This window comes from Erpetoichthys calabaricus, chromosome 17, assembly GCF_900747795.2.
Source record: "Erpetoichthys calabaricus chromosome 17, fErpCal1.3, whole genome shotgun sequence".
NCBI lineage: Eukaryota > Metazoa > Chordata > Cladistia > Polypteriformes > Polypteridae > Erpetoichthys > Erpetoichthys calabaricus.
Window position 1 is genome coordinate 41,432,085 of NC_041410.2, and position 26,328 is coordinate 41,458,412.

Genomic DNA, 26,328 nt, shown 5'->3' on the forward strand with positions numbered 1-26,328 from the left:
AACACACCTGACTATATAAGCCTTCTGACTGTATTTTAATACTTCTGTAAATTATATGAATTTGAAAACTAATTGGTAATTTGTTCTAATTCACATTTTGTCAATCTGATCTTGTTCTATCTAGGGATTATGCCTGATTTGAGCATAATGTTGCTCCCCTGGGCCCTGAACTAGATTAAATAGTTTTGACATCGGATGGATAAATTATCTGCACAACCGTGTGAGCTTCCCTATTAAAAAGAATTTATTAAAGTAGATATAAACTGACTCAACAAAATATTCAATCAATTTAAAACTTCTGATATTTTTCAGCACATAATTCAAATGATTAAATTACAGTAGCCACTGTTGATAATAAGGCAATTGGTATTTTGATAAAAATAAAAAAAATAATCAGACATTCAGCTAGAGACAACAAATATTTTCCCTGATTAGGAATCTTTCTTCACCACTACAAACAACAGTTTGATAGCTTGATTTTTGTTTCTGGCACAAATTAATTCTGCAATTATAATGTATAACAGACGGCACAGTGGCGCAGTGGGTAGCGCTGCTGCCTCCCAGTAAGGAGACCCGGGTTTGCTTCCCGTATCCTCCCTGCGTGGAGTTTGCATGCTCTTCCTGTGTCTGCATGGGTTTCCTCCCACAGTCCAAAGACATGCAGGTTAGGTGCATTGGCGATTCTAAATTGTCCCTGGCGTGTGCTTGGTGTATGTGTGCCCTGCGGTGGGCTGGAGCCCTGCCCGGAGATTGTTTCCTGCCTTCCACCCTGTGTTGGCAGGGATTGGCTCCTGTGACCCTGTGTTAGGATATAGTAGCTTGGACACTGACTGAACGACTGATAATGTATAATTTAAATCACACTATAAATTATTGATATGTCAGTACAGCAAGAATATACAAAGTCAAAAGAAGGCTCACCTCCCAATATATGTTATCCTCAAAGCAATTTTCATTTGGTGCATCTCCCCAGAAGGGAAGCTTTAAAATGAAACCTGTAATTGAGGAAAATTGAGACAGATTAATAATGGCATTACTGAAAAACTGCAGTTATACATTTTAGCCACAAGGTGGCACAAGAATCTTAAAAATCCTGTCATGCTTCACACTGAATCAAAACAGTTGATCACTGTGTGGAAATGGTACCTGACAGCAATAGGAATTGTTAGAGACATTATTTTATACATTAATTAATGCATATTCACCATTAATTGTTTTGTAAACTGCTGAAGCTGCTTTATTATTATTTGTGAATTTCCCCTTGGGATTAATAAAGTATCTATCTATCTATCTATCTATCTATCTATCTATCTATCTATCTATCTATCTATCTATCTATCTATCTATCTATCTATCTATTAATTTCCAAATTGAGCATTAGATACTGCACTGTAGCAATGCAATTAAATCTCTCATAATGAAAAAAATAATTGAAACCAATGAAAAAAGTTGTAAGTAAACTATGCACTGCAAAATACCTGCTTAATTATTGTGCTAAGCCTGGTGACTTACTGTACTTCAACACAGAATTGTTTTGATTTGAATTTGATTTATTTTGAAATGTTGTTAATTCTGTACCAGATGTAGTACGGCTACATAACACAGCATTCTCAGACTCACTTAATTGGTACTAGAAATGTAGAAGAAGAAGAGGGAAAAAAAGATACAGACACAAAGTTAAAAACATTGGTACGTAGGTATAGCCATGTGGGAAATACTATACACACCACAAGATTGCAAAAGGAGACAATATGGAACTGAAGTGTTCTTTGAAGTAAATAATTTCTACAGATCTGACTTCTAAAATTCATAACGCTGTGAATATGAGGCCATAAGAGTGGATTGGTATAAAGGTGGAGCCGTGCTTCATGTTGTTACCTCACATTTACAGAGTTTTAAGTCTGAATCCCAGTTCAGTCCCCACCCATGTGAAGTTTCTCCTCCTGACTGTGTTGTTTTTCCTCCTGTTTCCTGTGACATATGTAAATTAGGTTGAATGGCAACTCCAATCAGTCTCACAAGGTGCATACATCTGCTGTATGTGGTCTGTGACAGGCTTTCAGGCAATGCTATTAGCATAGGCCTTAGCTCTATGTAACTCTGAACTGGATTAACAGATTGGTCATATTCTGTTTAACTCCAGTTAATTTGACAGTTTTGAAAGGTTCTGCTTACTGTATCAGATTAGGTATTAGGATTAGCTTTGATGAAAATCTGCCATGTTTGAGAGATGCAATGTCTTCATAAATGGTAAAGGACATTCATATTACTGAATTTGTGCTCACAGTACAGCTCCAATGAATGAGGAGCAATTATGTGAAGATGCTGTGTTTTGATTATAGTTAGGTCTTTAAAAACTATCCTTCCCTCAAAACTTGTCTTGAAGCTTAAAGACCTTGAAATAATCTCCTCTCTGTGCAACTGAGCCAACAACTTCTTGATAGGCAGATTCCCAGGTGGTCAGAATCGTCAATCGTACTTCACATACACCGACTTTCAGTACAGGAGCCCCTCAGGGCTGCATGCTCAGTCCCCTCCTATATTCCCTGCTCAACTGTGACATTAATGCAAAGCTTCACTTTCATTATAAAGATCAATAACAATGATGATGACCTGTAGAGAGGAGGTGAGAACCCTGGATAGATGGTACCAGGATAACACCCTGTTTCTTAACATCAATAAAATAAAAGAGATAATTATGGATTACAGAAAGTAGAAGAGGAGTGTCTATGCTCCCCAGTACATTAATAACATGGAGGTAGAAAGGGTGAACTGCTTCAAGTTTACAGACAAATTGACTTGGTCATTACACACACAGAAAATGACCAGGACTGCAGGCCAGTATATCTACCTCCTCAGGAGGCTAAAGAAATCTGTCTTGAAGCTGGTTATTCATACAGGTGTACTATTGAGGGCATTCTGTCCGGCTGCAATACTGTATGATTTGGCAACTGATCGCTTCAGGATCACAAGGCTCTTCAAAGGCTGGTAAAGACTGGGGAATAACTTATTAGCAAGGAGCTGCCAGCCATGCAGGACATTTACCCTCCATGCTGCTGATGGAAGTCTCCCAGGATCATCAATGACTCCAACCACCCAGGATACAATTTGTTCAACACGGTCCTGTCTGGTAGGCTCGTCTAGAGCATCAGGGCACATTCCGGTAGACTTTAAAGACAGTCTTTATCCACAGGTTATCAGGCTCCTCAGTAACACTGAATGCCTAACATGTTGTCATTGAATTACCTGTACTCACTCATGAGAGTAAACTCGGTGTAATACCTGTACTTATTCTAATTAAATAATGCAACATTCTTAATACAGTATTTTATAAGTGGTTGTATCTATGTGTAAGATTTATTTATTATTTAGTCACAGTAATAGTATTTATATATATTCTTAAGTCCTGCGGTGGGTTGGCACCCTGCCCAGGATTGTTTCCTGCCTTGTGCCCTGTGTTGGCTGGGATTGGCTCCAGCAGACCCCCGTGACCCTGTGTTCGGATTCAGCGGGTTGGAAAATGGATGGATATATTCTTAAATATTGTTATAGTATTCTATTATTTAATGTTTATTCTTTCTGTCCTGTGTTCCTCATTCCTATGTATGTTTAATAGCTGACTGAAACGTCTCTCAGTACAATTCATTGCCCAGGATGACGTCATGCTGTTCTTTGCATATGACAATAAAGAACGTTTAATCTTGAGTCTAGGGAGCTGTAACGTTTGAACAATGCTGTAAAACTGGAACATGTAGAATGATTCAGTCCAGTTTAATTTAGTCTGTATTGTAGCAATACATACTGTATGTTTTCTGTTTTGTGGAGTCAGAAGAGGAAGTATTGGGAACAAACCCAATAAACACAAAACTTATGCACAGGTCACTTAATGGTCCAGCATTGAAGACTGGAAGCATTTCAAGATGCCTTTCTTGATGCATTTCTTCAAGAAGATTTTGAGAAAAAGCTAATTCTCATCTTCAATTGTTCAAATCACTTCACAAGCACTAAAGGAGTTTCATACTAAATGGCTCCGCTATAGGTTCTACATGATAAAAAGAGCAAACTATTAGAATTTAGCTGGGGATCAGTACTGGGGCTTTTGTGTTCTTCTTCTTCTTCTTCTTCTTCTTCTTCTTCTTCTTCTTCTTCTTCTTCTTATTATTATTATTATTATTATTATTATTATTATTATTATTATTATTACTGTGGTGGGTTGGCACCCTGCCCAGGATTATTTCCTGCCTTGTGCCCTGTGTTGGCTGGGATTGGCTCCAGCAGACCCCTGTGACCCTGTGTTCGGATTCAGCGGGTTGGACAATGGATGGATGGATGGATTATTATTATTATTAATTATTATTATTATTTTCTCACTGCTGGCAATATTCAGAAGTGTCTTTCACTCTACATTTCAAATTGCAATCTGAGATTCTCAGAAGAACCTGATGAACCATAAAAGAACTGGTGAAGTGGCATTCAGCGCTTATGCCCCTAAATTGTGTAATGCTTTGCCAATAGAGATATGCCAAGCTGGCTCTTTGGAATTCATTAAGAAAACTTGCAAAGACACATTCTTATTTACTTTTGCGTTTGCTAAGACTACCTTGCATATAAAGACGACTTTACACATCTGCATAACTGGACAGGGTATTCACTGGCTGTACCTTCTCTTTAATTATAACATTCCAGTGTCTAACATGCTTACTGCACTGCTGCTTTATTATTTCTCTAATGTTATTTGCATTAGAACTTGAACTACTGAAAAGAAAGGAACAACTTAAGTTCACTCATCTTTATAGTCTTAAAAAATTATACTATGTAAAAGGAATCCAGCAATCTGCTAATTATGTGTCTATTTTATGCAAGTCTGTATTGATTTATTTATTTTTTTATTTATTAATTTTTATTCTTACCTAATTTTAATTTGTTTTTCTTTTCTTGCATTTACTTCTTTGACATTTTATTATGCACTTTCAGCCACATCCTGTGTATGAAAATGTGCAATAGAAATAAAAGCTGTTGTTGTTGCTGTCTATTGTTTTAGTATAGTTTGTTGTCTTTTGAGTTTTGTAGATCAGTAAATTCCTTTAAAGAGGCTCTTTAATTAATTTAAAGCCCTCAGGTAGTGGGGTCATTAAGGTCCCAGTTATCTGGAGGCTGTTTAAGACACCTGTTGCTAGAGCCACAGTACTGTGCAGCAGTGACCTCCAGCTCCTTGTTGATCTATTTTGCATTTACTTTATGTATGGTCTGTTATTATTGTTTTAATATAGTGTCTGTATTAAGGATTTTGAGATTTTAGTTTGTGATATTTTTATAGTTATAATCTTCAACTATTTATTATTTTATTTAAAACTTATATTGTGCGGCAGATCCAATCGGATTTCGGTAAATGATCTAAGACCTAAAACAGAAAACACGAAAAATCCAATCGGGTACTGAGACGCGGAGACCATCTTCCCCATTGTTGTGCAAGTGTTCACTCTGAGGATGTCAGATTTGCGATTAAGAAAGCTTGGCCCGGTAAAGTGTAAAGTAAAAGTAGATTTATTTTCACGCGCATTACATCAGTTGCTGGGGATGATCTGCTGATTGCCCACTGTTGTGACAAAAAAATAAACGCATATTATGGACAGCAAAGCCAGTATTACTATCAGAGAAAATTACAGGCATTTTACGGAAAAAATGTAATGAGGTAAAAGGTCCCTTACCATTTAATATAGACTGTTCCTACTAATGTTTATGGACTACTGTTCTAGCACCCGTTATTGTAACGTGCTTAATGTCTACTTAATAAAATTAAGTTTTTGAACGTTGCATTTTTGAATTCTGATTTTTTTGGAAAAGAATTCAGAATGTATTTTGGAATTTTCCCTTAATTTGCTAACCTTTTTATTTAATCTTATGTGGTTAGTAACTGATGATTTCTCATGGCAAGACTTTAAGAAAACTTTGGCCTTTGCATTTTTAGAATTAGTACATAACCCAAACACAGTTGTGTTGGTAATGACTGGGTAGTCAGATTACTGAATTAAATTCAAGGGTTTTGTGGATTCATTGGTGAAAACTGGGCTTTTAAGTTTATGAAACCCTCAGTGGTCAGAGTCCAATGGAAACTTTAATAAGAAAGATGCCAAAAAGAAGGCAATTTTTGCAATTTGAGCACTCTGTTCACTATTGGTGGTTCAGCTTCAAGTAAGAAGATTGTGGATAGCATTGTTTTACATACAGGATGATTATAAAACCTTATAAATATGCACCTCGAGATGAAAAGGATTGATGAACTTCAAGAAAAGAGGAATGTGACCTTATAGCCAGAATATGGAAGAAAGTACAAAGCTATAGGCTACACCATCCTCACTTTAGAGCTACACAAGAGCAGATGAAATACAAACAACATACAACTTTAAAGACCAGTAGCTTGTTGTGCCTTTGCTTCTGGTATGAACTCAATTTCTACAGCACAACTCACCATTAAGATCCATTAGTATTAGTATTCATTAACTATAAAGGATGAGCTAGAATTCAGTGCAATGGTTTGGGCTGAGTTAGTTTTGAATTGTTATGTTATGTTATTTTTCCACTTAGACTCCAAAGGGTTTAAAACCTTGAAGCACTATCTAGAAACATAGATCACAAAAAAAGGAGCAATTGATGCGGCTAAAGGTCAAACCTGCAAGACAGATGAGGTCAACCTGAAGTCCATCATTTATAAATTACAATTGTTAGAAGAGAATATTGAATCCCCCAAGTCTCCCTGAGCTGTGTCTGATGGTTGGCTTTTTTATAGGCAATGCTGAGGTTTTCCACTCTCTGTGCACACAAAGTGGGTACAAGTAAGTGAAGATGTGAAAAGAGACAAAAGAGAATGAACTTATGACATAGTTATCAGTCCTGGTGGGTTGAAAGTGCACCACGGTTAATAAAGTGGATCCTAAGGGATCTGAAAAACAATGTAATTTTTTCTATATAAACAGCATCATTTATTCTAATATTGGATCACAAGAGGCTGGTGCCACCTCTGTTTCAGATGACCAGAATTCAACATTTTTTCACCGTGTAATTTACCTTTTGAATAAATGTTTCAGGTTTTTAATTTCTCTGTGCACTGATTTAAATGATTTACATTTCACTGTATATTCTTTCGTGTGACTTTCATTTACACTTTTCAGATAGCCAGCATGCTCTCTGTTATGGAAAGTAAACAAAGCAACCCAGCCATTTAAACGCACGACCATGAGATTAATGTCATGTCTTTTGAGGTTTCCATTTTCAAGAAAATGACCTACAAAAACTGATTTGTACGGTATAATTATATATATATATATATATATATATATATATATATATATATATATATATATATATATATATATATATATATATATTTCTTCTATATAAATGTTTACTTACCAACTACTGTCCCCCCAACAAGTCCAAAAGCCAAAGCAATGCAAATTCCTGCTGCTTGATATCCACCTTGTGTGCTGGCAGAACGATTTGCAAATGCACCATTAAAGTTAAATAAACTGACCAATCTAGGATGAAAGAAGAAAAACAAATATTTACCTATTCATGTTCTGCATCTACTTTTTCATTTCAAAACTGGGTAACGAGAAGCTGGAATCTGTCACAGTTGCAACTACCACAAGACAGGAATAAGTTCTAAATGGAACGGCAGTCTGTCACTAGGCTTGTTCGTTCGTTCGCTCACTCACTAACTCGCTCGCTCGCTCGCTCGCTCACTCACTCACTCACTCACTCATTCACTCACTCACTCAAACACTCACTTACTCACACATGCACATCCAGTGGGTTTAACATCATCAGCTGCATTTATTTGATAGGTAGGAGGAGTGACGGATGCATTCAAGGTGGAGCTCTGAGCCCTTTCTTATTTGCAATGGTGATGGACAGGTTGACAGACAAGATTAGACAGGAGTCCCCGTGGACTGTGATGTTTGCTGATGACATTGTGATCTGTAGCAATAGTAGGGAGCAGGTTGAGGAGATCCTGGAGAGGTGGAGATATGCTCTAGGGAGGAGAGGAATGAAGGTTGGTAGGAACAAGACAGAATACATGTGTGTAAATGAGAGGGAGGTCAGTGGAATGGTGAGGATGCAGAGAGTAGAGCTGGCGAAGGTGGATGAGTTTAAATACTTGGGATCAACAGTACAGAGTAACGGGGATTGTGGAAGAGAGGTGAAAAAGAGAGTGCAGGCAGGGTGGAATGGGTGGAGAAGAGTGTCAGGAGTAACTTGTGACAGATGGGTATCAGCAAGAGTGAAAGGGATGGTCTACAGGACGGTAGTGAGACCAGCTATGTTATATGGGCTGGAGACGGTGGCACTGACCAGAAAGCAGGAGACAGAACTGGAGGTAGCAGAGTTAAAGATGCTAAGAATTGCATTGTGTGTGACGAGGAAGGATAGGATTAGAAATGAGTACATTAGAGGGTCAGCTCAAGTTGGACGGTTGGGAGACAAAATCAGAGAGGAAAGATTGCGTTGGTTTGGACATGTGCAGAGAAGAGATGCTGAGTATATTGGGAGAAGGATGTTAAAGAGATAGCTGTATGGCAAGAGGAACAGAGGAAGGCCTAAGAGAAGGTTTATGGATGTGGTGAGAGAAGACATGCAGGTGTTGGGTGTAACAGAACAAGATGCAGAGGACAGAGAGATATGGAAGAAGATGATCTGCTGTGGCAACCCCTAACGGGAGCAGCCGAAAGAAGAAGAAAAGAAGGTTTCAACCTATCTTTGTTGAGTTTTATGTAGATACAACACAGCCGTTTAGTAGGCTAAGCCATCACTGGTCAGTATGGAGCAAACCATTATGGGCTATATGAATGCCTATGAGCATCTGACCTCTGCTTTGCTTCCAGCCTTGAATGCCAGTATTGTACATGTTGGACTTGTGTCTTTCGTAACTCCCAGAGAACATTTGAATATACTCTAAATTCTAAGATTATGATTAAATATGGTCATAATTAAAAAAAATCCAAGAATGACAGCTCACCCTTCTCTGCTGTAAACTGCTTCTGTGGCAGCAGCTGCTGTGATTGCCCCCACAATGCCACCAATCAACCCGGGCATACCATGAAGATTATGGATGCCACAGGTGTCCTGGATGTGCAGTTTAGACTCCAGTAAAGGCTGCAAAGATAAGATTGAAATGATTTCTGAAATGTATGTTTTATCAATGTACAATACGTTTCCGCACTTTTATATTTTCATTGGAAACAGTGAAGGCAGGAGGAGTACTAATTGGGCATTAAAAAGTTGGTACAATGCTGAGAAAATTACATCGCAAATGAAAGAGACTATGTAGAAAAGTGATGTTATTTGTTTTGGAAATTCTTAATAAATAGAATTAAAAAAAAGTGTGGAAACTTTTTGAACGTCCCTCATAATAAACCAAGATTTGATTAAACAAGAAACAAAATATTTTATTATTTACAGCATTTATATTTTTCCTATTATAATGATTTACTTTGTACTCTTTCCTTTCATAAGCAATTCAGAAGCGTTAGCATAATTGTATTTCTGTTGTACTCTGAGAATGCAATATTTCTGTCTCTTATTATTATTATCTTCATATCATTTTGACAAGATAAAAAAAACAACAGGAAGAGGTCAGCCCCCATGTTTAACTGTTTACATTACCGTAGATGGTTTGTTTCAGCTACTCCTAGTATTGAAACAAACACACCTGATACAGCTCTGGAGATCTGCATTCATCTCCTAACCTGGTTAATGCCTGTATGGAGTGCTCACGTTCTCTCCATGTCCCCATGTCCAGTTTCATTGCACAGTTCTGATATAATAACTGACTACTGAAAATGTTCTGTTTTTGAAGAGATGTGGGTCTGAGAGTGAGTGGCTGACTGACTGAGTGTGCTTGGCTCTTGCTGGGCTCCTTGTTCAGCTCCTTCTTGCTTTGCTAACCTGGTGCTGAGATAAGCTCTGTTTGCCTGCTGAAGTGTACAAGTAAAGGAGAGCTCAGAATATGGATAATGGGTACATGAAGGAAGCTGATATTTGCATTTAATATAAAGAGACAGAGTAACAATTAAAGGTGTTACTTGATGAGAATTTTGTGTGTCTATTTTTTTCTAGTTTCAAATTTTCTAAAACAGATATCAATGACTTTGAAAAACTGCTAAGCTATAAATAATTAAGTAGACTAAGTAGTAAGGGGTTTGATAGTGGCTCAATTGGCCACTGTCTGAATAGATATTGCATGTTGTTGTATATGACTGTTCAATAATGCTTTTGTCGATTATTTTATGTTCAGGTATTGATTTCTATGGTCTGCATGTTTTAGGACGTATGACATCTTGAGGGAAGGGTGTGGTTTTCTAAAATGCTGTATGGAGAGTTGGTTTAACAGGGTTAGAAAATAAACAGAATATCGAAACGTTATTCTGAGTGTGTCTCTACTTCGACCTATAGAACATTATACATGTTCTTCCTGTTTCTGGGGTGACAAAGTGGTTAGCTCTCCAGTCTCAAGGGTCTTGGGTTCAAAACTTACACTCAGATATTGTCTGTGTTAGTATTCATGTTTTTTTCCCATATTTGTGGCTTTTCCTTCAACATTTCCTATGACATGAAGGTTAGGCTGATTGGCAATTCTTAAATCAGTCTGTGTAACTGGGGCCTGCAAATGGACTAGAACCCTGTCCAGAGCTGCTTACTGCATTTCATCCAGTGGTGGCACTGAAGTCTTTAGTCCCCAGAGACTCAAAACTGAATTAGAACATTAAAATAATGGTGAGAAGACCAGGCCATTCAACCCAATGAAGCTCACCAATCCTATCCATTGAAATCCTCCAAAATAACAGCAGTTCAAAATTTGATGGTCCATAAAGTTCTACTGTACACTACACTACCAGGTAATATATAGCATACAGTATATCTATGGTTCTTTGCATGAAGAAAACCTTTCCAACATTTGTTTGAAGTTTCCAACTGTGTCATAAATAACAATTAACATTACAAAAAAACAGAAATTTTGGGAATCCATAGACAACTTGGAAGAATAAAGGGTGGCTGGGTCCCATGCTTATTAATAGTGCTTGAGTTGGGACTGTGTATTGCCTGTGGGTCACGAAGAAGATGTGTGCTCACAGGTGAAGAAAAATAAAACAGTTTATTTTATTTTATACGTGCCTCCAAGTGTAATCTGTACTGGGTCGGCCACTATATAGCGCTATTGTTACAAGGGCTTTCAGTATTTCTAAGCATACACACTATGGAAGAAATATTTAAAATCTAATTAAATCAGTTACACATTTAAAGGAAGGAATTCGTCTCTGATAACTACAGCAACCATGGGCTTCATGGAAACCTCTGCATTATCCAAGTCATACAATGAGACCCTGGTAACACAGTAGTACACAATATTTCTAGGCAGTAAAGAAGCTATCATTTATTCAGACTTACAGTCAAGTAGACAAATCCTAATGTGGAGATGATGCCACAGCAAAATCCAACAATCAAGGCACCATAACAAGACACCATCATTTCACTAGCTGTTCCCATGGCAACACCCCCTGCCAATGTTGCATTCTGAATGTGCACCTTGATTAAAACATAAAAAAATATTTTTTTAGTGTCACCTTATGAGTATTGCTTACAACAAACTGTAAAATAACAAATGCATTGAGTTTCAATTTAAACTTGAGGAAATAGAATTTGGGCAGGGGAGTAAAGCAAAAACTTATTAAATAAGTATATCAGCACATAACCAAAAAAACTGCAAATTAGACCACATGCATGTTGACAGATATGTAAAGGTGTTTTATAATGTTTTGTGATCGCTGCTCTTTGGCTTCCAAGTATATTCAGAACAAATTTCTTTCCAGCTTACAATGTGAAGATCCAAAAATAAATTATTCGAGCATTGCCAGGTATCACTTGAACAGTCGGTGAGACTGACTGACTGTGCAGCATAATTGCTTGCTGCGTTGTTTTGTTTTCAGCTTGTATTTGTTCTCTTTTCTATTGCCTTGTCCTTCAGTGCCTGTCACACTAAATGCTTAAAACCTTTCTTAGGAAGCTCAACTGTTTTGAAGTGCACAAAAACATCATGACATTGTTTTATAAGTCCTTTATTGATTCTTCTGTCACATTTGCTTTTATTTATTGGCTTGGCAACCTCAGCATTAATGAATATAAATCATTTTAACATCACTAAAAACATTACCAGTACAATTATTGGTTTGTTGCACACCTCTGTCACTGTATTTCAAACAGGGTTAGATAGAAGGCAGACTCAGTTCTGTCAGACAGTAGCCATCCTCTTTATCCTGAAGTTTCAGTTGATGCCATCAGGCTGCAGATTTAGACTGCCAATGGTAAAGAGCAACAGACTTAACAATTATTTTATTCCTAGAGCTATAAGGATTTTGTATTCTGTTACTTGTAGGGATGCTGCTAAATGCTAGATTCCAAATTATTACTCTGTGCACTTTTAAAAGTAACTTTTCGTCTTTGCACTAGTCTTGAGTGTGTGCATATATGATAACACACTGATTCTCCATTGTTGTATCTTTGTTTATTTTATTGGATCTGTGTAACAATGCCTTATGTTTTTATACTGTTCTGCTGCCAATAACTTTCCCTCTGGAAGAATAAAGTCTACCTTACCTAACATAACCTAAAAACCTTGCCAGATAATCATGGCCACATGAGCACACTGACCACACCACCCTAACTGTTTACACTTTCCTGGACAAATCTCATAAGATGTAGAGATGAGCATCAATATACAACTCAATAAGATATAGAAAAGTTTGCTTTTTAATCAAACTGGGGAGCCCTAAGGATTTGTTTTCTTCAAACATTTTCATCACTTTTGAGATTTTATTTTCTTTATTTTCTCATTAGTATATCACCTATAGCTCACATCATTACATAACTTGTCAATTTTAATCTTAAAATTTAGACATCTGAATGTGTCATATGAATTCATAGTCGCATATTAAAAATCAGCAAAGTGACACATTAGCAAGCAGAAAGGGCGCAGACAACAGAAAAATCAAAATTACTGGCAAAAGACACTGATTACACAGAAAAATGAGAAAAATGTGTTTAGTAAAAAACAAAGTTCAATGCCTGAGAGCTCAGGTCAGGTCAGGTTGGGGAGCATGCACTGGTACAGAGTGTTGCTGCACCCTCCACACAATGAAACAGCTCGAAGCATGAGCTCAAGGCCAGAGGCAGGCATGCAGTCCAGTCCCACCCTCCAGAAATGACCCTCTATTTGTCGCAGCCAGGTGTTACGTGGGTGTCCCCTTGGCCTGGTCCAGCCACTTGGGTCGTTAACAATGAGGATCCTGCAAGCCAGATCACCTTCGGGGAATCAAGCCACATGGCCGTAGTGTTGTAACTGACGTTCCCTTACAATGCAGATAATGTGCCTCATTTGGGATACCATGAGCAACCGCTCATTCGACACAAAGTCAAACCAGCGGTACCCAAGGATTCTCTGAACAGGCACAGTACCAAAGGAGTCACTAGATAGCGTCCATGTCTTGAAACCTATACCAAAACAAGAAGGACTCTAAAAAATTAGACCTTCATCCTTTTGCAAATATATCGGAGCACCACACACCCCCTTCCGGTGACCAAATTGGGACCGAGTGCTGCCGTGTTGTGGGTGACGCCTCAGCACCACACTAGTTCCGACCCCCAACAGGCCTGACCCCACTGGCTCTCTGGCAGTTTTGACTCTTCCAGGGATGAGGTTCCCGAGGGCTTTTCCGCATCTCATTCATAATGGGAGAAGCCTTCTTATGAGAGGTCTGCAGCAGAGCTGCTCCTGCAGAGATCAAAAAGGAGTCCTGTCTGTCATTTCGGAGCTGCGTGAAGTTTTTTTTATGGTGACTGGAGTGCCAGTCCTGCCACCCACCCCCAAGTTGGAGGACCATCAGCAGGGCGGATGCAGTTTAATGTCATACTCAGGACAGAATGCCTGACAACAAGAAGTAAAAGTAAGAAAAACATAACACCTCAAAAGTTGGACTTCTGAATAATGTTAAGTGCCTACTCAAATAATGGACTACCCAGATGAACCTCAGGTGATGGCAGAGTGATAGCCATTCCCAGGAAAACTCAGTGATGCTCATGGTTATGGCTGAAACATAGTACTGCACTCCTTTTTTCTGACTAAACTTTTTAATATTTTATTCCAAAGTGCAGTGTTTTTCACACCTCTGGGCAGCCTCACATTTTCGGGCTGGACAGACAGACACACACACTTCCACGCGTCGACATTTATATATAAGCTAATTCAGTTTTGGTATCTGGCTAGGTGGAAAATACATGAAAATAGCTAATTTCCCCTTTTTTATAAAGTACACTTAAATAGTTCCATTTGCCATCTTTTTAATTTTCACCGCTTGCTTTAAATTCAGTTTATTTAAAAATATTAAAAACGAAAATATTAATCACAATAAAACACAACTGAATATTTATGATTACATACACTAATTAAATCGCTGTATTACCAAGTTCTGTTAATATAGTTTGAATAGAACGGGGCTTATGAATCATATTACAATATGCATGATGGCAAATGGTTTATTAACCTTCTAAAGTATAAATTTATTATATAAATAATGTTGCAGGTATGTCCAAATTTTCCTAACCTTTATTTAAAACTTTTCTGTGAATAAATAAAAATATAACATGGCATACTAATGAACTTCTGATGTAACTGCCTGGTTTATGTGCTTGCGTTTTCCTCTTTCTCTTTGTACAGCATACTACGTTCTCCTTCAAGGCAGTGACATGTTAGTTTCTAAGAGTGATATTGACTAAATTTATCCAACCAAACTATTTAATAAGCAAAACACTGTTTGGAGTCATGAAAATCTATAAAACAAAACAATCAATGTCTCAATGAATATTCTGAGTGAAGGAAGGGTGAAATTTGTCAAGAGCTGTTCACACGCTCTGTTGACTTTGTTTCTTTGGTTTATTATTTTCAAACAAATTAAAGTGCAAGATGACAGTAGAGGAGAATCACAATGGTAAACTAAAAGACTAGAGTTATTAACCTTGTCCCTAAACATCTATCATACATCTATCATACATCCACAGAGCGTGTGAAATGACCCAACAGCGGACAGTAAACATGTCCACCCCAAGGCAATTCTCATGGCCACTTATTCTCACTTATTCACAGCTTATTTTAATTGGTAATTCACCCAACATTAACATCCTTGGAATGGTGAAAAACCAGAAAACTTGGTGGAAAGCAACAACAGCTGGTCCTTGGTCTGCAAAGTTTCAAAGCTGCATTAGTAACCACTGTTAAATACAGCTGCCCAAAGTTATAAACAAAGCATACCAAAAAGATTAATTTCAAAAGCAAGGGAAAAATAATATACCCTTCAGATACATAGATATTGAGCATGGCAGAAAGAAACATGTAACAGGGAGTAAAAGGAGCATTTAAAGAAACAGAGTAATTTATGGGTGAACATCACAACATGAATGAATGTGCTTTGTAAACAAGGAACGTTCTTATAAGATCATATTGGACCAAACGAATACTGTACATGCTCACATTCTAAGAGGTTTGGTTAGGAATTGAGCTCCCAGGTAAGCAACCTCAAACAATGTGGTTAATTGAAAGTCTCACTTGTCTGCCTGCAAAACTCACATGGAAGTATTCCATTAGTTTTATTTTCTTATTTTTTGCATTAGAATCTTTAAATCATATAGAAATATGAAACATTTAGCTCTGCTTGTGCAAATTGTAATAATGTGTTGTTAATTCTCTTTCTTGGGTGTTAATACCTTTTAGTCTTTGGGGCAGGTTTCAAAGTAGTTCTAGCACAATTATTTGCTAATAATTCATCTAAAATACAGCACATCAAAACTAATTTGAGACAGCTATACTATCCTCACAAACTGCACACACACATACATAAATATGAATATATCAAAAAAAGATGAGAAAGACACTTTTAAATAAGAAGAAACTTAGAATGCATTTAACCAGTTGTGTATATCACTTCAAAAACGTAATTCTGTATTCATACCATGTCAAGCTTTCCTTTCTTCTGTGTCAAACTAGAGATAGCAACAGCAGTTACAACTGACGAAGATAACGACACATAGGTATTAATCATGGCTCGGTGTTGACCATCCCCAGTGTTTGAAATGGCAGAGTTGAAGCTTGGCCAGAACAGCCATAAGAACAAGGTTCCTGTTGGAATAAATAATAACAAGTCAGGGAAGTTGATGGACTTGACAATGGTGACTGTGCTTCAAAGAACTCATTGGTGGCACTAGAGTATAGCTTGCTGCGGCCTAAGCTTTAAAAATTATTAGGGCATACTTTTCAGCCTAAAACTTGTGAATTAAATAAAATATCCATCCATCCATTTTCCAACGTGCTGAATCCGAACACAGGGTCACGGGGGTCTGCTGGAGACAATCCCAGCCAACACAGGGCACGGACCCATCCCAGGCAGGGTGCCAACCCACCGCAGGACACACACAAACACACTAGGGCCAATTTAGAATCACCAATCCACCTAACCTGCATGTCTTTGGACTGTGGGAGGAAACCAACTCAGACACGGGGAGAACATGCAAACTCCATGCAGGGAGGACCCGGGAAGCGAACCCAGGTCTCCTAACTGCGAGGCAGCAGCGCTACCACTGTGCCACTGTGCCGCCCTGAATAAAATATATATTTTCAATTTTATCTTCTTACACTTATTATATAATAATGTTTTTGATGCAGACTTAGTAGTTAATAATAATAATAATAATAATAAGGAAAGCTGTTTTTAAAAGCCAAGCTCAACTGCCACAAACAATATTAAATTCAAACAGCTTCACCATGTTACGCAGCCTCAATTATACCGTATCAGATAACATTTACTAGTGCTGTCACTGCTGGGCTGATAACATATTTGGCAGAGTCCTTAGAAAGAAGGTCCCGGTACAATTAACTCTGCTATACTGAAACTCATAGCTCTATCTTTGTCTCTTGTCCACATCTTCGTGTCAATTTAGGGTACATTAATATTTTTTGGTGGAATAATTTAACACAGTGCTTAGTGCTTCTCTCTCACATGACTGAATTCAAATCCCAATGTGATCACTGCACGTGCGGACTTTGCTCATTTTTCTTGTTTCTATGTGTTTTTTTCTGGGTACTCTGTCTTTATTTTCAGATCTCAATGATGTGTGGGTTTGGTTGTCTGGAAACCCTGAGATTGTTTAGTGCAAGTGACTGTGGGTTAGTGGTTGCGCTTGCCCTGTTAATGATGGGTTCCTACCTTACATCCAGTGCTGTTGAGATTGGCACCATTTGCTCGTGATCTAAAATTGATTTAAGTATGTTAAAAAAATGATGGAGAGAATTTAAATATATTGCAGCTTTTGGATACTCAGTTTTACCTTCATAAAATATATTAATATATTTAATATATCTTAAACTGAAATAAAATAAATAATCAGCATATTTTGCTATCTGACATTTGTTGCAATTAGTTTTGGCTAATATACTCATTTTGTTGTTGTAAATATGGTAGGAATGGCTGAACATTTAAAAGAAACTAGAACCATAAATTGCATTTTATTCCTAAAGCATTAAGTTAAACCACAAATGACATACCGATCATAGCAAAGACATCTGAATGGTAGACTGAGCCATTTTTCTCTTGATTCAATTTAGGTCTGTAAAGAACACGACTGATAGCTAAACCATAGTAAGCTCCAAAAATATGAATCACCATGGAGCCTCCAGCATCTCGAACCTGATAACAAAAAAAAAAAAAAATAGTATCTATGTTTTTGTTAAACTAATGTTATACCTTTATTTAACATCCCAAACATTAAACAAAAATATGCACTAGAATAAAAAATTGTGAAGATGCTGCAGATAATGGGTTTCAATTACAACACAACACAAAGAAGTGGGCAAAGTACCAATGGGGAAAAAAAAATCTCAATTTCAAATTAATATTTATGAAATTTGCATAGCAGGTCATCATATTTAACTATAAACCCGATCTGATTTTAATATATCACATGTAAACATACAGTGCATCCGGAAAGTATTCACAGCACATCACTTTTTCCACATTTTGTTATGTTACAGCCTTATTCCAAAATGGATTAAATCATTTTTTCCTCAGAATTCTACACACAACTCCCCATAATGACAACATGAAAAAAGTTTACTTGAGGTTTTTTCAAATTTATTACTAATAAAAAAACGGAGAAATCCCATGTACATAAGTATTCACAGCCTTTGCTCAATACTTTGTCGATGCACCTTTGGCAGCAATTACAGCCTCAAGTCTTGTTGAATATGATGCCACAAGCTTGGCACACCTATCCTGGGCCAGTTTCGCCCATTCCTCTTTGCAGCACCTCTCAAGCTCCATCAGGTTGCATGGGAAGCATCGGTGCACAGCCATTTTAAGATCTCTCCAGAGATGTTCAATCGGATTCAAGTCTGGGCTCTGCTGGGCCACTCAAGGACATTCACAGAGTTGTCCTGAAGCCACCTCCTTTGATATCTTGGCTGTGTGCTTAGGGTCGTTGTCCTGCTGAAAGATGAACCGTCGCCCCAGTCAGAGGTCAAGAGCGCTCTGGAGCAGGTTTTCATCCAGGATGTCTCTGTACATTGCTGCAGTCATCTTTCCCTTTATCCTGACTAGTATCCCAGTCCCTGCCACTGAAAAACATCCCCACAGCATGATGCTGCCACCACCATGCTTCACTGTAAGGATGGTATTGGCCTGGTGATGAGTGGTGCCTGGTTACCTCCAAACGTGACGCCTGGCATTCACACCAAAGAGTTCAATCTTTGTCTCATCAGACCAGAGAATTTTCTTTCTCATGGTCTGAGAGTCCTTCAGGTGCCTTTTGGCAAACTCCAGGCGGGCTGTCATGTGCCTTTTACTAAGAAGTGGCTTGCGTCTGGCCACTCTACCATACAGGCCTGATTGGTGGATTGCTGCAGAGATGGTTGTCCTTCTGGAATGTTCTCCTGTCTCCACAGAGGACCTCTGGAGCTCTGACAGAGTGACCATCGGGTTCTTGGTCACCTCCCTGACTAAGGCCTTTCTCCCCCGATCGCTCAGTTTAGATGGCCGGCCAGCTCTAGGAAGAGTCCTGGTGGTTTCGAAATTCTTCCACTTACGGATGATGGAGGCCACTGTGCTCATTGGGAACTTCAAAGCAACAGAAATTTTTCTGTAACTTTCCCCAGATATGTGCCTTGAGACAATCCTGTCTCGGAGATCTACAGACAATTCTTTTGACCTCATGCTTGGTTTGTCATCTGACATGAACTGTCAACTGTGGGACCTTATATAGACAGGTGTGTGCCTTTCCAAATCATGTCCAATCAACTGAATTTACCACAGGTGGACTCCAATTAAGCTGCAGAAACATCTCAAGGATGATCAGGGGAAACAGGATGCACCGGAGCTCAATTTTGAGCTTCATGGCAAAGGCTGTGAATACTTATGTATATGTGCTTTCTCAATTTGTTCATTTTTAATAAATTTGCAAAAATCTCAAGTAAACTTTTTTCACGTTGTCATTATGGGGTGTTGTGTGTAGAATTCTGAGGAAAAAAATGAATTTAATCCATTTTGGAATAAGGCTGTAACATAACAAAATGTGGAAAAAGTGATGCGCTGTGAATACTTTCCAGATGCACTGTAAGTAGCCTACACTTCTAATTGCCAACAATATTTGTCCCAAAATCAAAATCCATCCATGGTCAAGAGTGTAAGAGCAAATCTTAATGGTAAAATAAAAAGTGATGGTACATACGATAGCATATACTGTATAGATTAGTTATTTGTCAGTTGCATGTATTCTTCTTGAACAATTAAATGAGATCAAGACCTCTGCTAATTGAAATGTTAGAAAATTGATGCCTGGAATGAAGCCCATTACACCCAATTTTCCAAAGAGAATCTTGAGCTAACAAATTTCGACTGGGAGAAAAATAAGAAGTGTATTATAACTTGGGACATTACTATGACCCAGTGCCCATATAACAATCAAAACAATGGAAGCATTGTGATTCTCCAACACAAAAGAAATTAAATAGGCCTGCCAGTAAGATTATGTGCAATTTTTTAGGATGTTAAGGACATGGTCTATATTGATTTATTGATTACATGCCTTGAATGGCCCACATAAATAGTAGTGCTATGCTGATTCACTTTGATGCTTAACAGCCTTCAGTCAGGGAAGAAAGCTGTCCACAATCTGTTTTCTACTTCATGATACCTTTGCTCACAGTGCACAGGTTGAAAAGGCTGCTCTGCTACACTCACCCTAGTTTTTTAGACCTGGCCCCATGTAACTACAGGGTGGGCGACGGAAAAGTAGCCCACCTCCAATACTGGTGCCGTGCTCTTTGGAGGAGGCTGTAGCCACCTCACAACCAGAAAATTGGCATTTGGTGCACGGTGTCAGGAACATGAACAATCCACATACCCTGGATGAACTCAAGGAAAACATCACAAACACCATCCGCTGCATCACTATTGAAGAGCTGCAAGCAGTATCAGCCAGTAGGCTCCGATGTGCCCAAAGGTGCATAGATGTGAACGGGCACCACTTCTAGTATCTGTTGTAACTTGTGGGTAAGTGAATAAAAACAATCCATTTGCTCATTCGTCTTGTCATACTATTGCCACTTTTCCGTGGCCCACCCTGTACTACCTGTTCTCCAATCCTGAGGAGTTACCTGGTGATTGCATAACAAAGGAAACAGACAAGCTTTGTGAACAATGTAACAAGTGTACTAGTATTTATTAAACTTAATTAATGAGCTCTTGGTGAGCACGACCCCATGCCTGTTCCAAGAATGGACCCCTAGACCCCTGTTCTAGGCAAGGTTGGCATACATTTATTTAGTGACATCCTTAGAGTTTTATTTATTTTTTAAGTGTCCTTTGGCTCCTCCTCTTCAAAAAATCTGTTATTGTTAATTGTATTATTAATAACTCATACCTCCAAATAACAAGCTCAACCATCACTGACGTACACAGATCCTCTACCATGTCTAGTTAGATGGAAAACTTACTCACATTAAGCAATGTTAAGATGATGTATTCTTCCACTGCATACAGTGTTACTCCAATAAGTGTCATAATCATGAGCTGAACAGGACTTGTTTTCCCAAGCACTCCTCCATATGCTATCAAGCAAGAGGCTACACAAAAGTCTGCATTGATCAAGCTGGGAAAACAGAATAAGAAACAGTACTTAGTTACTTTGTGATTAAGATGTTTTAAATATGAGTATTGATAATTAATTATAATTAATAAGTAAATACAGTACACTTCATACGGTAATAATATATGTGTTATTTTATCTCAGTACAACAACAGAATTTAAAATTATTGATTTATTTACTAATTTTTGTTGTTATTGTTGAGTTAACATATATAGCACAACATCTTGTAAGAGATGGCCAGTAGCTCAACCTGGCCAGTACTTCCCTGAGGTGGAAGGATGGGGGAAGGCAGCTTTTCAATGACACTGCCTCCCTCAAAATGCCAGCTGGCAGCTCTACTGGACTGCAGCAGTGCACTATGGGACACGGAGTTGGGCAACACAGCCCTGTTGGGTACCATGGGTGCCACCAGGGAACGTTGTGGGAAGATGGTGGGATCATGAGGACAGAAGTCCTGAAGTACTTCCGGGCTGATTAAAGAACTTTAATTCTCCATCTGACCCGGAAGTACTGACAAGTCACGTGGATGGAAGAGCAGAAGCACTTCTGGGTCAAGAACTATAAAAAGAACTGCTGAAGACCCAGAAAGGGGAGCCTGAGTCTGGAGGAGGTGGACAACACTTGCTGGGATGTGTGGAGGAGAAAAGAGGGAAGAATACAGTGCAACCTCGGTTCACGAACGTCTCGGTACACGTACAAATCGGTTTACGACCAAAACGTTCACCAAACCTTTACTTCGGTTCACAACCACACACTCGGTACATGAACATGCCAGTTTCCCTTTAGGTTTGTGCACGCCGATGATTTCTGCAAATGTTGCATTGTTCTCGGTCAGATGTGTGTGCTTGCACGTGCATGCGTGCTTTCGCTGTGAACTCTTTGTGCTCTATTTCATTTCCCTTCCGGTTCGTACACGCCGATTACTGTATTTAAGCACATGTTCAGCCTCTCCCTGTTTATTGTTCTCAGTCAGACGTGCGTGCTTTACTAGTGAACTCTTTGTGCTCTACAGTATTTTGTGTGCTTTTGCAGTTAACCATGGCTTCTAAGCAAGTGAAGAGTGGTGAGAAGAAAGTTTTGCATAAAATTGAAATCGAAGTAAAGTAAGAAATTATTGAAAAGTATGAGCGTGGCGTTCGTGTAACTGATCTTGCCGCCGAGTACAAGAAGTCAAAATCTACGATTTCGACTATTCTAAAGCAGAAAGAATCTATTAAAGCAGCTGATGTTGCAAAAGGAGATACAGCATTAACCAGACAGAGACCTCAAGTGCTGGAAGAGGTGGAAAAACTGTTGCTAGTGTGGCTGAACGAGAAGCAACTTGTAGGGGATAGCGTAAGCGAGGCGATGTTATGCGAGAAAGCCAGGAAGATTCATGGCAATTTGCTGCAAAACCATCCTTCTACGAGTGGTGAAAGTGAGGAATTTAAAGCCAGTAGAGGATGGTTTGAAAAGTTTCACAAGAGACGTGGCATTCATAGTGTGGTAAGGCATGGAGAAGCTGCTAGTTCCGACGCTGAAGCTGCGAAAGAATTCGTGAAAAATTTCACAAAATTAGTGGAGGACGAAGGCTACATCCCGCAACAAGTCTTCAACTGCGACGAGACCGGATTGTTCTCGACCCAGTTACTCCTCCCTTCATGCCAGAACTCAACTCATGCAATGTTAGTTTTCTAAGTGGTTTATGGTAACTTTTTGTATTACGGATTTTTCAAATGTTCATTTTTCGGTTCGTAGCGTGAATTGTTGCAATGTTACTTTTCTCTTTTTTCAAATGTTCCTTTTTTCCCTCTGTGCCTAAAACTCATTTAAAAAGACTGTTTACAGCGATCGGGCTGTGATGCTATTAGCGTGAACTCCTGCAATTTTACTTTTCTTGGTTGCTTATGGCTGGCTTTTAAATAAAGTTCAGATTTGTTCAAATGTTCCTTTTTTCCCCCTGTGCTTAAAATTCATTTAAAAAGAGTGTTTACAGCGATCGGGTCATAAGGCTACAGTATAGCGCAAACTCTTGCAATGTTTTCTCTGTTGTTCAAGGTTTTCTCAGTGTTATTCAATGTTTTTACATTAGTTTACTATTACGCTGTGCATTCTATGGTTTGATTAACTATATTTGTATTTACATACAGTCCTATGGGGGAAATTGCTTTGGTTCACAACCAAATCTGTTTACAACCAGAGTTTTGTAACGAATTATGGTCGTGAACCGAGGTTCCACTGTATTGTGTATTTTGATTGATTTACTTGCCTGTGTATTGTGGCTGTGGTACTTGAAGGGCACTGTTAAAGAAGAAAATAATTAAAATATCTTCTTGGTGCTTTTACCTAGTGTCCTGCATGTCTGTCTGTTGGGTTTAAAGGGGCAACAGTGTCACCTAGCGTCCACAATCTATAGTGCACAACACGATTTCCGTGGCTCTATAGGACACTCCTTTAAATTCAATGGTATTTTTGTATATTTGACTGGTGTAAACATGGATGTGAATTCTAATCATACATTTGTGCATTCTTTTACAAAGTAAAGGGCACTTTGGCTGATGTCACAACTTGTCACAATTCAGCATCAAGATTGGCTCTTTCTGGAAAAGTATATGGGTTTATGCAAAGCAAACTGGTAAACATTTACCATCTGAAGATATGCTCTTAGATTGACTGCAATTTTATTTTTGTTGTCAAGCTGAATCCCCCCATAACCTTGATTGGGATTGAGCGGGGTTGTTGAGCTACTATGTCCTTTCACTTCATTTAAACAGAGCTGTTTCTGTTGGTAGTGCAAGTGGTTCATCATGTTTTTATTGCACTCTTTTACTATGTACACAATCACAAGATATTTAAGAAAGCAAAGGGTACAATTCAGTTTAATAAGATAACAAAGAATTGTTCAGCAAGGAATAAAAATCATGAAAACATACTTAGAAAAGCCCATGTAAGTAATGATGAACCACTCTGATCATGTCAATTGACTCACTTTTCTACTCCAATAAGGATCTTTCCAGTGGAATAGTCTAAAGACCCAAACCAGCCCTGCATTAGAAGAGCCCACTGAATTCCAAAGGCAGCAACCAGAAAGTTGAAGCCCACTGCACTAAAACTGTATCGTTGCAGAAAAGTCATAAGGAAGCCGAAGCCAACAAATATCATGACATGAACATCCTGGAAGCCTGTAAAAAATGCAAAAAGAAAAAAAAAAAGAATTAACAGGTTCATAGGTCAGCATTGCCACATGTAGAGAGTACAGCAAAATCCATATTAGTATTCACTAATTAATACTAAAATTAGGCCAGCTTAGCCTAAGCTTAATAGACCTTAACAAAAAACAAGTCTATGGATGCATGTACTGTACAGTGTGTATTTATTTAATGTACAGTATGCACATGATGCATGGTGTCCTTGTGTTTTTTCCAGGATTTATAGATTTTCTTTCATTTTTATTTTTAAGTATCCATTTATAAACATGTATTATTCTTTGCTCTTATCAGCTGTAACTAGCCAATGGCATACAAAAATTAATTGAATGACATCTGTTGCTCACTTTGCTCAGTCCCTTGCACTTGTGGGGGTATTCTACAAATCTCTGAACATACTTTTTGTAATAGAATAATAGATAGTCTTTATTCTTGAAATAAATTTTGTCTTTTGTGAAAATCTGAACACCCCTAATAGAGTATTATCCATGTCCACACAGACATGATTTTTGCTGCTGCTGACATTTCTTGCCTTTCAGAAACAGGATAAAAACTTGGGACATGACAGTGTGACTTTATTTGTATTTTCAATGAATAGATCCCTGTGTGATTTGGCTAGGTGTCAATAAGCTGATTTTATAGTAACCTGATACCTTCTGTTAATTACTTGAATTTATTTTAAGCATTAGTAAACTACACGACCAAGGTGTTATTATGGAACATCAAAATGATGGGCAGCAACTATGCTTGGCATTGCTTCAGATTCAGACCTTCTACTTAGGAACATCACTGATCAATTTGTCTGAGGTGAGGAGGGTAATATTCCTACCTTTTCCTATTTGTATTCAGTTTGGCCTCTTAAATTGCCACACTCATGACAAGGGAGGGTAGCACTTTAAGTTCAATTCCGGATAGGTTTCTGGGTTCAGGGAAAGCAACCATTTCACATCTACATAGCAAGGTTCATTTGTGGCAGCATGAAAAGAGGCTTAAGTGTGTATTGAAAAGGAACACCAATTGTTCTTCCAAGTTATTATTGCTTTACACAACACTGAAACTTTAAGATTGACAGATGCAAATTTATATATTAGTGTTACTAATAAAAATATTTCTTAAGTTGCATCATTTAAGAGCATAATTTCTAAAATGTGCCTGAGTATCCCTGCGGTGGGCAGGCACCCAGCCCAGGGTTTGTTTCTTGCCTTGCGCCCTGTGTTGACTGGGATTGGCTCCGGAAGACCCCCATGACCCTGTAATTAGGATATAGCGGGTTGGATAATGGATGGATGGTTTTTGAAAAAAAAAGGGCGAAGTGGTTAGTGGGTTAACTGCTGCTTCACAGTTAGGAGACCCAGGTTCACTTCCAGGGTCCTCCCTGCGTGGAGTTTGCATGTTCTCCCCGTGTCTGCGTGGGTTTCCTCTCGGTGCTCCGGTTTCCTCCCACAGTCCAAAGACATGCAGGTTAAGTGCATTAGCGATTCTAAATTGTCCCTAGTGCATGCTTGGTGTGTGGGTGTGTGTGTGTGTGTGAGCGCCCTGCGGTGAGCTGGTGCCCTGCCCGAGGTTTGTTTCCTGCCTTGCACCCTGTGTTGGCTGGGATTGGCTCCAGCAGACCCCCGTGATGCTGTGTTAGGATATAGCCGGTTGGATAATGGATGGATGGATGCCTGAGTATCTTCACGATATACTGAGGATGATTTTTCCATCTGATTCAGCACATGAGATTTCGTTGGAGATTGAGATAAACGATGATGATGTCAAAGACAAGAATTCCACCATGAATGACATAACAATTCACAATGACTACTAACAACCGCAGTAAATGACACAGAACCGCTCAATGACCTAATCTCACAACACCTCAGTTCCTGAAATAAGCAGAACCCTTGAATTAAATATACA

At 38.5% G+C, this 26,328-nt stretch overlaps 1 protein-coding gene across 9 annotated transcripts in view; it reads right to left on the reverse strand.

The window, feature by feature from the left end:
- Positions 1 to 26,328, reverse strand: part of LOC114667327 (ammonium transporter Rh type C 2-like) — a 104,489-nt gene that overhangs the window by 44,119 nt on the left and 34,042 nt on the right. For 6 of the 9 annotated variants that reach the window (XR_007933710.1, XR_007933709.1, XM_051920192.1 and 3 more), the window contains exons 2-9: positions 24,210 to 24,402; positions 21,093 to 21,243; positions 17,645 to 17,786; positions 16,056 to 16,222; positions 11,446 to 11,583; positions 9,017 to 9,153; positions 7,411 to 7,535; positions 922 to 995 (exon numbers count right to left, since the gene is read on the reverse strand). Coding sequence is in view for 7 of the 9 variants with exons in the window: in XM_051920192.1 (XP_051776152.1) it covers positions 922 to 995; positions 7,411 to 7,535; positions 9,017 to 9,153; positions 11,446 to 11,583; positions 16,056 to 16,222; positions 17,645 to 17,786; positions 21,093 to 21,243; positions 24,210 to 24,402 (1,127 nt within the window). In the remaining 2 variants the exon portion in view is untranslated. The remainder of the gene's footprint in view (positions 1 to 921; positions 996 to 7,410; positions 7,536 to 9,016; positions 9,154 to 11,445; positions 11,584 to 16,055; positions 16,223 to 17,644; positions 17,787 to 21,092; positions 21,244 to 24,209; positions 24,403 to 26,328) is intronic. The other 3 variants (XM_051920193.1, XM_051920195.1, XM_051920194.1) reach the window with 3 other exon arrangements.